Consider the following 13158-nt stretch of genomic DNA (forward strand, 5'->3'; position numbering starts at 1 on the left):
AAAAAAAAAACCTGAATTCTGGGACACAAATCCATAAATGTTCATGTCATGCCTTGAATTGCTCATTTTATCTGCAAATGGGGTGCCTGGATTGCCTAGTAACTCTGTGGTGAGGCATTTATTCACCTACCAACTTAAAAGGCCGGGGAGGTATTTGAAATCTATTTTGGCATTCTGCACAGGAAGATTATTTAAATTACATTTTCAAGTATGTGTGATACCTACATGAAGCCCAAAGCAAGAATTTAGAATGTGTTTTATATTCTTACAAATATATTTGCTTCATTTTTCATATTAAGGATGGAAAGCCTTATTATTTTTCAAGAACTTAAAAAAAAAGTGTTTACAAAGTTCTATAAATATAAGCTGTAGAAAAGACTTACCACAGCCCTGTGCATTAAGTGAAGAGAATGCTGGATAATACATGATCTGTGCTTCCATCGCAAAATCATAAAACATAACTTATACTTGAGATTTTACTCTTGAATATTTGATCACAAATCTATAAAAGCCATTAGTTGCAACAGAAAAAGAAAACAGAAAGGTGTTTCTGAAATCTCTTCAAAGGATGGCAGCCAAAAAGGACAGAAGCCAATTCGAGCATGTATAGCAGGTGAAGAGATAAGAAGTAAAGTGTCAGTAGACAAGAAAATACGATAGGATCCCTGGACGCATTTACTGAAGGACGTCCGCAGAGAGGGCTCTGTTGCTTTATTCTCTGTTTCTCTCTCTCTCTCTCTCTCTGTAAACTTTTATATAAGGTAGTGGCTGAAATGATGATGTTGTTAGGCCTCTCTGGAGGATTTGTTCTTAGAGCAGGAAGGAGCCGTGAGGTCCCTTGTCTCATCTGGAAGGTCCTTCTTTCATAGGGGAACAGGTAGCTGGGAGAGGCTCGGCCAGGATGAGCGAGGACTAACCCGTNGTTAGGCCTCTCTGGAGGATTTGTTCTTAGAGCAGGAAGGAGCCGTGAGGTCCCTTGTCTCATCTGGAAGGTTCTTCTTTCATAGGGGAACAGGTAGCTGGGAGAGGCTCGGCCAGGATGAGCGAGGACTAACCCGTGTTTCCTGACTCCACACCCTGCCTTTTCCATGACGCCAGACCCTCTTGGCCTGTGCATGGTTTCTGAAAATGAATACAGAGCTGATGTCTCTCTTTGTAATCCTCCCTCCCTCCTAACCTTTGGAAAGAAACCAGCCTATATCATAAAGCAGGAAAATCTGGCTTGAAAGTGTTTAGGCTCGGCCCTTGCTTTACCTCCCCCACTTGAGAATCTGGAAGGCTGCTTGTCAGTAACAAAGTAACTTGGAAGGAGGTAACTTGTACTGAGTGCAAACACAGCCCTGGACTGAGAGCCTTGTCCTCTGTATTTGAGAAGCCCAAGAGGCAGGTATTCTTAGCTCTATTTTTATAGAGTAACAAGCTGAAGTTCAGAGAGGTTACTGACCGTGCCTAAGCACAGCTAGGGGAGAGAGGGGCAGAGCAAAGTTGCCAGCTCAGGACTGGCTGACTGCAGAGCCCCGGTCGTTCCACTCGGCTCCCCTCCTGGATCTCATTCCCAGAAAATGGAAACACGAAGTGAGCGGAAGGCAGACCTCAGTTGGCTGGCTGGAATGTTTGGGTGACGACAAATGTGCAGAGACACCGAAACTGATTTATCAAGAAGATTAGAAAATGAAGTGCTGACATTTTCATCCTGTTCAGACTGGGAGCACAGGGGCAGGAGTGCATCTGGCAGGGGAGGAGGACCTTTTCGCTCCCAATGTTGATGCTGGGTGCTGCTTTCCCTTCGCTGCTCACAGTGCCCTGTGTTTCTGTGATGCATCGTGCCAGACGCCTAGGAAGGCAGCACACGGCATTCATTCCAGAGGAGACCCACAAGGGTTGTTTACAGAACCACTAACGCCACCCACCTCCCCTCTTCGAAATGAGGCCCTTCCAGCTAACCAGGTGGAAGACTTCCATCTCAATCAGTGGGTGGGTTTTGGCCAGAACAAGCCAAGCAGTCCTCCAGAGGGTGCCTGGTCACACTGAGATGAGACTGCCTTACTGTGCCCAGCTTTTCCCTCAGCTCTTGGAGGGGTGGCTCTGGGAAGTTGCTCGTCAGAATCTCACACGGAGAGCTTGGTGATTCCCGCGTTCGTGCCCTGGCTCCCGCCCCAGCAGTGCAAGGACTTCCATGTTGGGTCTTTCTGCTCTGTGACTCCAATTGTCCCCTTATGCTTCCTCTGTAATTGTGATGCAGTTTTTATTCTGTTTGGGCATGGATAATTAAGGAACATTCGGAGAGATTTCTCCTTCCCTGACAGGTCCATCTGAAGAGTGCCTGATTCTGAGTGATTTGTCACTACAGGGACATAAGATAAAGCAAGTGTATCATTTTTGTCCGTGTAGCCTCAGTATCTAGGAGACAGCAAGTCACAGTGCACAATTATGTGCTGTGATGACCTCTTCTTCCTACTCGTGGGAGAGTGAGATCTTTTTCACGTTTTAAAGAAATGCTGTCATGTATGTATTCTACGTACAAGTGACATGGACGTGAATAACGCACAGGGAGTTCGCAGGCAGAATCCTGAGGGTCGTATGGGCTGAGGATGAACAGTCAGGTGCAGGCTTGAACAAACGGACCCTCAATGACCTGGGGACGCTTCAGAGGGGGGCCTGAGCTCATCTGACTTGTATCCCCTCCTTGCCTGGCACAGGGCTCAACACACAGAAGACTCTTGGTAGAGGCCTTCTGAACAAGTGTGTGAATGGTACGCCTGTCTGTCTGGCAGTCACGCACCCGGGGTCGTCCCGCACCCATCTTCTGACCTGGTTTTCAGTTGAGTAAACCCCACCTTTACCAGAACATGCAGTACAAGTTGGCACACTCTTCCTGTGGCCCAGACCTGGCTCCTGGCTGTTTCTGTGCGTGGTTTCATGGGAACACAGCCATTGTTATTTGTATACATACTGTCTATGGCTGCTTTCATGAGACCGTGGCAGAGCTCAGTCGTTTGAACAGAGACGCTGTGGCCTTCAAATCCGAAAATATTTACTATCTGGCCCTTTATAGGAAAAGCATGCCAACATCTGCCAGATCAAAAGGTGACACTAAGGTCTTCAAATAACCACAGATTCTGAAAGCCTGAATTTTTTTTTCCCCCTGTAGATGTGAGTATCTGCACATACCTTCACCCGCTGTGTGGCCGGCCCCCTTGTTTTAGTGATTAAAAGAAAAGCAAAGCTCAGCTAACAACACAGGGTTTCCACATGCTGGGTTTGCATTAACTTGTTGCTGCCCTCAGGTCTTTATTCCTACCTCCTTTGTCTTCAAAGCCAGTGTGAGCACTGCCCTCAAAGGGCCCAGATCTCTGGGCGGGGGTGGGGGGATTCCCTTGGCTTATTTGTCCTTGCTATCCCCGTGTGCCCTGGACCTCACGTCACAGAGAAATACTCTTTCTCGGTGAGGCTGAAGTGGCTGGACAGGACCCCAGGAGTGATAGCAGGGATGGACGGGAGACTGGGTCCCTGGGTTTACAGCTCTCCCTGCAAGCTCCTGGAGTCTTTGGGCTGTTTTGTTGTTTAGGTTTGGCTTCTTTAAGTGATGGTCTCACATTTGCTCTGACTCAGTACAGCTGCAAAGCCTCCGGGCTTCCAGATTTCATCTCTGCCTATCCGTCACATTTGACGGCCTGGAATGGCCTGGGTTCTGCTCTCTCCCTGCCTCCCCCAACACCCAAGCCTGCAGGTAACACCCAGCTGACGCCGGGAGAGATGTGACCAGTGAAGGAGCCTACATGACTCTGGGCAACAGCAGATCTGCCCTCATGCATGATAGCTGGACTAAAATGTCTCATGTGGTTTTCGGGTCTTCTTTGAATAGCCATCTCATAAGGCTGTCACCGACCACCAAACCCATGAAGACACTCAGAGTGTTGGGGTGCAGTCTTAGAAGTAAATAATCGTCTCCCCATGGAGTGCTCATCACAGTTGCTGGTCCGTGCACGCCAGGAGCACTTCGGACCTGCAGCCCATGGGTCAAAGGGTCTCCTGGCCAGCAGCTCCTGGCTGCTCTGGGGAGTTAATGGCTGTTACAGGAAGTACCTGGGTTTTTAAATTCAGTGCCCTGTTTGCTTGGTTCTCAGCCTTCAACGACTACATTAGTGGCCTATTGAGGCAGCCTGTATGACCCTGAACTTCCTGGGAAGAGACAAGAATAATACTGAGAGCTCTGAAATAAGCAGGTTAATTCCTGGCATTCATACCAGCACAGTGACCAAATGCTGCCCTCACTGCATAGAGCAAGCGATGTTAGTGAGCTGCTCGAATGTTTTACAAGGGACGAAAAGGCATGATTTTGAATACTTTTTGCACAGCTACCTCCTCATGGAATGGATCCTCTGAAATGCTCATATTAGGACGTGGCCTTTCCTCGGTGCCTGCTGTGTGTCACTTTCTGCGACTAGCTTTGTAGACATCGTCTTTAAGCTTCTAGTAGCCTTGCTTCGTACAAGATGAAATTGGAGCTCCCTGAGATTCAGTAACTTCCCTATGCTGAAAACACTCTGCCGAGGGCTTTTGGAAACTGGCATAAGCAAATGAGATGAATGAATTCGCATGAAAAATAATTTGGAGGCTCCTGAATGTGGTTGGGGTTGGTGACCCAGGAATTCCCATGCACAGAGGAACAACTTCAACAGGCTCAGCTGACAGACTCAATATGCAGTTTGCACAAACTCACTAGTGAAAGAAAGTCCTACAAAAAAGGTTATACGTTCAGTGTATTTCAAGAAACGTAAGTTGGCCCATGGACCCTAGCCAAGTTCAAAGAGTACTGCCCTTCCCTGGCTCTGTCCTAGCATCCTACACCAGAGCAAGCCCATGGCCTCACTGTGCGATGGGGGTGTACAAGAGGTAGGATCTGTCCCTGGGATTTAAAGTCAGGGGCTCCACATGCCCATAAGATCCCTGTCCTCACTGGGTCCCCTCCCAGTGCAGGCAAATTCTTTATATAGTAGGCTCTCCATGCTTAATTGAGGGTAGAGGAGGGGAGAGAAATTGATTTTACCCAGCTTCTGTTGTGTAATTCTCTACTGTTGATGACTTTTTAAACTCTAGAATTTTCTAGGAAAACTCTACTGATCTTTGTAACTTGGTCATGAAGTTCTCTGTCATGTCACATAATGACTATATGATAATCTGTGGAAAGTAGAGTGAGCTTTCCTGGGTTGGTTGGTTTTGTTTTGTTTTTTGCCATGAGATGCTAGGAAAACAGCTATTCCCTGGCTTAGGTGGGATTCATAAAGTAAGTCCTGCAGATTCCTCCTGTAGAGTGACTGTCTGGGGGCAGGCCCGTCAGGGGCACAGTCTGGTGCTCGGAGGAGCAGAATGGTGAAGTTTCAGGATTTAGTGAGCTGGTTGAAATTGGCCATGGTAGCAGTATTTATACCATGGAAATCAGCAAATGCTATCCCCCCTGCCCGCCCAAACCAGTTGTTAAAGATGCAGCAGCACACCTGTCTTCCACCCTCCACTCTGTGCTGGCCTCACACACCCAGGAGAGGGTTGGAGAAGGAGCTTGCTCCTTCTCTGTGCACCTGCGAGGCTGCTGTCCCCTCACATCCTGACATAGAAAAGTGTGGTGGAAATGAGCGTTTTGGCCACCTCAGTGACCTCGGGTATTGGCAAGAGGGGTCACCTTAGGGTGGCCTTGGAATTTGAAACCACTTGACTCACTGTGATCTGAGTCCAGAGTGCTCAGAGACAGAGGTGGGAAGGAAGGCTCTAGAACAGATGTGGGATATGGAACTGCCATTCTGCAGCGAGCTTGTCCTATGCAGGCAGCAGCTGAACTAGGGATTGATTTTAAAGTCAGCTCACCCTTTGCCTTGATCTGTGTTGCTCAGTCCCCACATGGTTAGGAGGCAGGCACTGTATCCCGTTTGGGGGAGACAGGGCTGAAGGACTTCTTGTGATGATGGCAATGCTCTGCGTCCTATGCAGTGACCCATCATCACATATGGCTCTGGGGCACCTGAGATGTTGCTCATACAACTGAAGAACTGAATTCACTATTGTAATTAATCTGAACTTGAATTTCAGTAGCCACTTGTGGCGGGTGGGTACTGCCCTGGAACAGGGCAGCTCAGGCCTTGTAGGAAGAATACAGATGGCAGCCTGCGTGCTGGGAGTGTGGAGGGTACATTCATCACACTGGACTCAGATGTGGGGCTGCTAAGTGTTCCCCAGACCCCAGCATCTTTGACCAGCCAGACCAAGCAATACCCATGCCACTGTAGAACTCAGCCTGTTCTGATGCACCTGGCACTGGGGTGACTTCAGTAGAGGGTCACCCCACATCATCCTCTCCCTCCATCTATAGGATGAGTGATGATCTCCAACTTAACAGGTGAAGCAATGGGGTACAGAGGGGTGTAGCCCTTGCCCCACGTCTTCGGAGTCAGAATGCCCACCTAAAGGTGTCTCGGTAAGTGCAGAAGCACCATGTCGCCTGGCCAGGTTGCAGAGAACTCAGAGGATCCCATTTAAAACAAATCTCTACGCTTGTTTGAATAGTGTAAGGAGCCTGCAGCTCAACGTGGTTCTCCTTTCCTGGGGTGTTCGTGGGTGTTCAGCCTTGGCAGGGTTTTAGTTCGGCACCTACCCTGGTGAGCATACACATTTATTTAGCATATACATTTGGCTTTATACCATTTGGTGACTTTTTTTTTCCCTCAGTGAGTAATGTTGGTATCTTCCTACTTTGCTGTGTGATTTCGGTCACTACAAGCTGTACTGAAGTCCGTGATCGGGTCTCTATTTGGGCTTTTAATTCTTTTGTGGGAATGTGGTCTCCTGATGGACCAGTTGCTTGTATACCCACCCGAGTGTGTTGCTTTGGGATGCGTGTGTATTCAAGTCTAAATGACTGAGATGGGACGAAAGTGGAAATGTACACCCGAGACTGAAAGAGGCCTTTTGAAAGCGTTCTGTAATGTTAGGTTACCACTGATCTCCACATAGATTAGTTTATGATTGGCCAATAGCTGAATGCCATGGACTGGAAACAGTACTCTGTTTGGGGGGGTGGATTTATTGGGGATCAACTCCTCTTGTAGATGGGCCGCCTGCACTGCGCTAGAGACGCCAGAAACCAGGTCCAGAACCTGCACCAGGCATCTTGCCTCCAGAGCCAGGGCCTGAGCCTTACCTGCTTCCTCGCACAGTAGAGACTCTTCCCCCCCTAGTCTGCAGTACGCAAACCCCGTATAACTGAACCACAGAAATCCTCTTGAGGAGACTGTTTACCAGTGGTTTGCTACCCTGACGATGCATTACTTGGCCTCCCTTCATACTGGCTGCTAGCTCACTTCACCAGGGGTAGGGTCCCCGGGGAGGGGGATCTAACCCCACGAGGCAGCAGGGCACTCCCTCAGATCCCACCTCCAGATCAGGGGCTGCAGGGAATCCAGACAGTGTCAAGGGGAAATGGGAAACAGAAAACCTGGCAGTCAAGACGAAGGCCAATAAGCCGTGGGCACTGTTTTGAGAAGCTTGGCACTGGAGCATTGCTGGCACTCTTGTTTCAGCAAAGCACTCTGCCAGGCCCACACGAGCCTTCCTAGCTGAGGGGCTCAAGGCTAGCATCGTACCGTTAGGTCATTTGCTTTTAAATTTGCTGCTGCACAATTTCAAGTTCAAAAGATGGGAAACAAAGTTTAATAATCTGTTATCAAAGCTGGACGGTTTTGGCTACCGACTGGGTATGATTTCCTCTGTAGGCCTGCTCCACACTAAGACACTCAGGAGGAAAGACACTGTCTCCCAATCACACACGGAGAGGGCTTGCCTGAGGGTAGGCATTGCTTCTAGGAGCTCCACAGCAGGACAGAGAAACATATCCGCTATTGTGTGGAACCCTGTACCGTCCTGAATATCAATGTTATTCTAATGATTTAATATAACCAAGGCAGCATCTGCTTTGCAGAATGCCATTTCAGTTCTGTTCTTTTTCTCTTCTGCAATGTGATTCCTAAGAGGTGAGTAGTTTCTTACTTAGATTTTTTGGGCTGGCGTACCTATGATACTTCATCCATATCGTAAACCTTTCGTCCTAGGACATACAGAGTTAAGACCCATCAATTCATGCGTTCAAAATAGAGATACAGGATTTGAATTCCAGGCCAGGCAGATGAATGCCAACCATCAAGTGAATCTGTAAGGCGAGTTTGCAATGAAGCCTAGCCTCATAAAGTAACCTGGGACCCCTCTGAACTCTCGCTGCCCTCAGACTGTCACCTGTTCACAGAAATGCTGGCATTAGTCTCGCTACGGATCTGGGCACTGGAGGCTACGGAGGGACCCTGGGGGTGGTGAGCCCGCACAGCTTCATGAGAAACGTGGGCATACATACCCTTCCCGATGGGCCTCTCCTTTCTCCAACTCCTGAATGACCCCCAAGAGCACTTTGATGGTTTCTTGGCTGGAACTGATCAGGTCCTCCATCACCTGCAGCTGTGCTTTCAGATCGACGACTTCCGTGTGAGGCACGATTTGTCGGCATTCTTCACCCACAGCGGTGGCCGTGGGGCAAGGCTGGCTCTCCTCCCCCGGCGGGGCTTGAGTCTGCGGGGGCTGCTCGCTACATTCGGGGGACAGGCACTGCATCGGGGGTGAGCAGGCCGCCGCGGGGCCCTGGGGGCCCTGGAGCCCATTGAGACGCGAGGCCCCCCTCCGCTCCTGGTCGGCCGCCAGGCACAGGGGCCACTCACTTGTGCCGGCAGAGTTTGACAAGGCAGCCTCGGGGGCCGGTGCGCTGGGGGCAGGTGCATAAACGGTGGCCACCTCGGTTTTAAACACGGTCCCGTGGGCCGACAGAGTGGCTTCCTCGGTGTCCGGTGTCGCCCTGTCATGCTTTGCTTTCCCGTGCAGCTGGTAATCAGGCTCCTGGGAGGGAGGCCGGGCAGAGTTTTGGAGAGGCTCATCTCGGCAGCTGTGCACATCGGGGTTTTTGCATGGCTCTGCACAGTTGACCCCGGCAGGCTGGTCCAGTGCGTTCATGTGTTCGTTGGAGTGGAAAACCAAGGCTGCCGTCTTATGCACCCGGCCAGCACCCCACGGCCGGGCCTCCTCTCCTGGTCCTTCCTCGTGCTTCTCCGCATCTGTTGCAAACCCATTGTTTTGACTTTTAAAGGCATCCGCAGCGGGGATGCTTTTGAGATTCCCTTTTTTGCGGTCCAGAGGGAAGGTCTGGTAACACTTTTTCAGGTCTGGTGAGGTCTGCACGCCTGTGCTCTTGGTGACATTGGGGATGGACCTCCGAGCGGGCACGGTCATGTATTTGCGGTAGGCTGCCCTGTAGGACACGGGCTTGGCCTCCCGCTTCTCCCCTGACTGTCCCGCCGAGAGCTGCGTGTCCCTCTGCTCATTCTGCGCCTCACAGATATCCTTAAACCGCACCTGTAGGGCTTTATTCCGTTTTTTAATCTGCCGGTTGGGATCCAGGGCATACTTCATCTCCAGGGCCAGGCAGGCGGCAGGCTCCACCTCACTCTCTGATGTCGTGAGTACGCATTTGCCGCTTTCCTTACTGACCATGATTCCTGTGTTCAGAAACATCAACACAGGTGTCAGTGCAATAGAAACACACATGCGAACACACAGGCAGCACAAACTTCGAATGTTACTACTGCCTGCTTCCTAATTATTTTTAAACAGGTGAGGTTGGCCTTTATGTTAAGGAAAATTAGACAGGCGTAGAATTGCTGGCAGGCACAGCTTGAAATGCTTCTCAGATATTAAAGCCTGCTTGCTTTTCCATGTGGGATACACTCGTTTCTTTTGATAGTAATGCATGTTTCCCCATTAGACAAACCTGTTTTACTATAGTCATCAAGAAGCCCAACGATGCTGCCTCTTCCGTTTTGCAAATTATCATTTCACATACACTTCATAGGCAGATGGTTTTCTACACGCATCTTATTCGGTTTGGGTTTTTACTAGTTTTTGAGGATAAGGTGATTAATCTATTATTGGAATCCAAGAGAATTGCTGTTTTCTTATTGGAGATTCTAGGTCCCGATCAGATAACTATGGAGAGCCCTACGTGAGGGACTGAAATAAATCTATTTTTCTTAGCCATTATGGATGCCATGGGACGGTGGGGCATACTGCTCGATGGGAGGACCAGAAAGGATTAATCTTTGTGGTGTGGCTTGCTTCTAATGGGTTAACACCATCCCTGGAGAGAACGTGGGTTTCCCTGCATCTACAACTCTTTTCTTTGCATTCTATGGAGAGTGGTATTTGAAAATACTTTTTTTTTAAAGAAATTATTCATTCTAGAATCAAGTTTTGTGTTTTGATCACAACCTCTGAAAATGAAAACAATGGTGGTTGTTTCAGTATTTAAATCCTGAAAGAAAATAAAATCACAAGGCTTTATGTTAATCACGCAAATTCATCTTGGGCTGAATTATTAAATGCATCTGAAAAGGTGCAGGTGGCCGATGATCCCTCTGGGGAATACCAGTGGGGTGAATGCCTTCACTTTATCAGGCAGATTCACAGCTGCTCATTGCACGTGGAAGAATTTTCTTGTGGGCTGAACTTAAAGGAAGAAAATATAGTTATGTTGCTTGTGAGTTAGTGTTTGAGAAGAAAACAGTCAGATGGGAGGGACTGGGGTGTGCAGGGGCCTGGCGTTGGAGCCCGGTGTCCAAGGCCAGGTCGCAGGCATGAGCTAGCTGAACAGAAACAGACCCTTCGGGCTGTCGTAGGAGGAGCCCATGGAACTAGAACAGAAACCTCCAACAGCGCTTCTCTGGAAATGTCACAAGGAACTGGGTGACTGGTGGTAGCCAGTCCAGAAGTCAGTGAGTATGTGGGCTACCGGGAGCTCCACTAATGTGTGAAGATGATACCTAATACCTTCAGTGCCCTGCAGCCCATCTGAAGGAGCAACGTGGGGTTCAGAGAGGTTATGTCACTTGTTAACATCACACAGCAAGTAGGACATACAATAAGGAGCAGGATCCTGACCTCCCTGATGCCTGAGTTCATGCTGTTTCTCCTAGTGTCAGCTGTCCAACAAACATGCAGGACACCTCCCCATATCCTTAGTTCTCACTGGGTTAGGATTGTAGGCCAGTGGGCATGATCGTCGGTGAAGGAAAAAAGTGGGGAGAAGCCCAGAGCCCCCATGTGAGAGTGTGTTCTAGAACTTCCCCTCCCTGCAGTCGGGAGATTCCGTTCAACTGGCCTCTGCATCACAGGCCAGCATGGCGCTGGCACTTTGCAGGTCTCCAGTAGAGATCCTGAACAAAAGACTTAGAGAGAACTTCATTTTTTCATCACTTATGCCATGGTGATGAACTGGCAACCTTGTTGGAGGACAGCAATCCGCTCTGCTCTCCTGTGCATGTAGAAATGTTCAGCCGCATCCCAGCCTCTACCCACTAGACTAAGGAGCACCCTCCCAGTGTGCCCGCTAGAAATGCCTCCAGACATTGCCAAATGGCCATGGGGGTTGAGGGAGGGGCACAGCCATCCCTGGGTAAGGACCACCGCTCTGGACCTTTCATCTTGGGTGGCTGGAGTGTGTCCCTGAAAGGGAAGGCCTGGGAGAGCAGAGTGAATGACCAGGAACAGATGGCATTGTCCGGGCACCCGGGGGCATGGGTGGTCTGGAAGGTGCCTTTCCTGAGGGGCTGATCTGGGAACGCCCCAGCTCTCTGCTGAGCCAGGAGGGAGCCACATCCTCATGCCGCTGCTGCTCTGTGTGTCCTCTGACAAAAGAATTACCCCAAATGGTCACGCTCTTAGGTAGTCTGGAGAAGACAGAGAATAAGCCTATTTTGGCTTTTAGAGCTTTCCTGGATGCTGAGGATAGCTGGAGGCCTTTGTAATTTGAAACTGGAAACACCGGGCAGTTGTGGAGAGACCAGGAAAGGAAAGGAACAGACCAGAGCTGTATCATCTCCTGGCTCCGTGTTGGGAGGACTAGATTCTGGATAGTGGGTGGGGTGTGGAGCACGCCTGCTAAGGAGAGATAATATATATCTTTTACAGACACTTACCCCAACAAGTTAAAATGATGCACACAAAAGGACGTGGTGTGGGGAGGGTATGGGGGCGGTGGGGGTATAATGAGAAAATTAAATCTTAGCGCTCCTATCTCATAGTCATTCTTGAACTGCCTTTGTTGTCCAGCTGTGTCAGACTATATTGTGCCATCATTCTGCAGAAGACCTTCCTACCAGGGAAAACTTGAAAGGGAGAGCATTTTTACAAAGAGCAATTTACTAGTAATTTTTCAGCCTTTTCCCTGCCACTCCTGAAAAATGTGTGTCTGAATAAGTTTGTCCTACCATGCTATTCATCATCGCGATTTGCCAGGAACTGCACTGAAATAATTTTCTTACATCAGTCTGCTGGTTTGGAAAGATATTCTGGATCTTGGACCCAACCATCGAACTAATAAAACAAATCAGAAAAATTAATTGCCAGTGGCAAAATAATAATAATAAAGCAATTCTAAGCTCTTCTCTGTTTTACAGGGAGTTGCTAAGTATATAAAAATCATTTTCTTATTAGTAAAAATGATGGTGATACTTAGAGGATTTTTTTTCTCAGGGTAGTCTGTTGGTGAATTCGTTTTTCAAGTAATAGAAATTGAATTGTCCTCATCCCACTGATAAGAAAGACGTCGAAGGTTTCTTGTAGTTGACTTATTTGGACTTCAGATGGAGATCTGTGCTTCTTTTGATGGCTGGGTGGCATTTTCTAAAGCTTTAGAATGGAATTTTCCTGGATGTTAAGAATTACTTTCATATGGGGTGCCTGGGTGGCATAGCAGTTAAGCGTCTGCCTTAGGCTCAGGGCGTGATCCCGGCGTTGTGGGATCGAGTCCCACATCAGGCTCCTCTGCTATGAGCCTGCTTCTTCATCTCCCACTCCCCCTGCCTGTGTTCCCTCTCTCGCTGGCTGTCTCTATCTCTGTTGAATAAATAAAAATAAAATCTTTAAAAAAAAACAAGAATTACTTTCATATTAAATGGTTATACCTTCCCAGGGTGTTCACTTACTGTTTATTGGGGTGGGGGTGCTGGTAGTGATTATTAAGAAAATCGTTTTGTCATGAAAGGAAATCGGGTGTTCTAACAGAAGACATCCCCC

At 48.7% G+C, this 13158-nt stretch overlaps 2 protein-coding genes across 2 annotated transcripts in view; one reads left to right on the plus strand and one right to left on the minus strand.

Annotated features, from left to right (window-relative positions):
• DOCK1 (dedicator of cytokinesis 1) overlaps nt 1-13158 on the plus strand; it is a 468169-nt gene that overhangs the window by 194951 nt on the left and 260060 nt on the right. The gene's annotated exons all lie outside the window — the stretch shown is intronic.
• INSYN2A (inhibitory synaptic factor 2A) overlaps nt 1-13158 on the minus strand; it is a 49702-nt gene that overhangs the window by 21121 nt on the left and 15423 nt on the right. The window contains exon 2 of the mRNA XM_002916129.4: nt 8396-9584. Coding sequence (XP_002916175.2) covers nt 8396-9579 — 1184 coding nt within the window. The 5' untranslated portion in view covers nt 9580-9584. The remainder of the gene's footprint in view (nt 1-8395; nt 9585-13158) is intronic.

The sequence above is a fragment of the Ailuropoda melanoleuca genome, chromosome 6, assembly GCF_002007445.2.
Source record: "Ailuropoda melanoleuca isolate Jingjing chromosome 6, ASM200744v2, whole genome shotgun sequence".
Classification (NCBI taxonomy): Eukaryota; Metazoa; Chordata; class Mammalia; order Carnivora; family Ursidae; genus Ailuropoda; species Ailuropoda melanoleuca.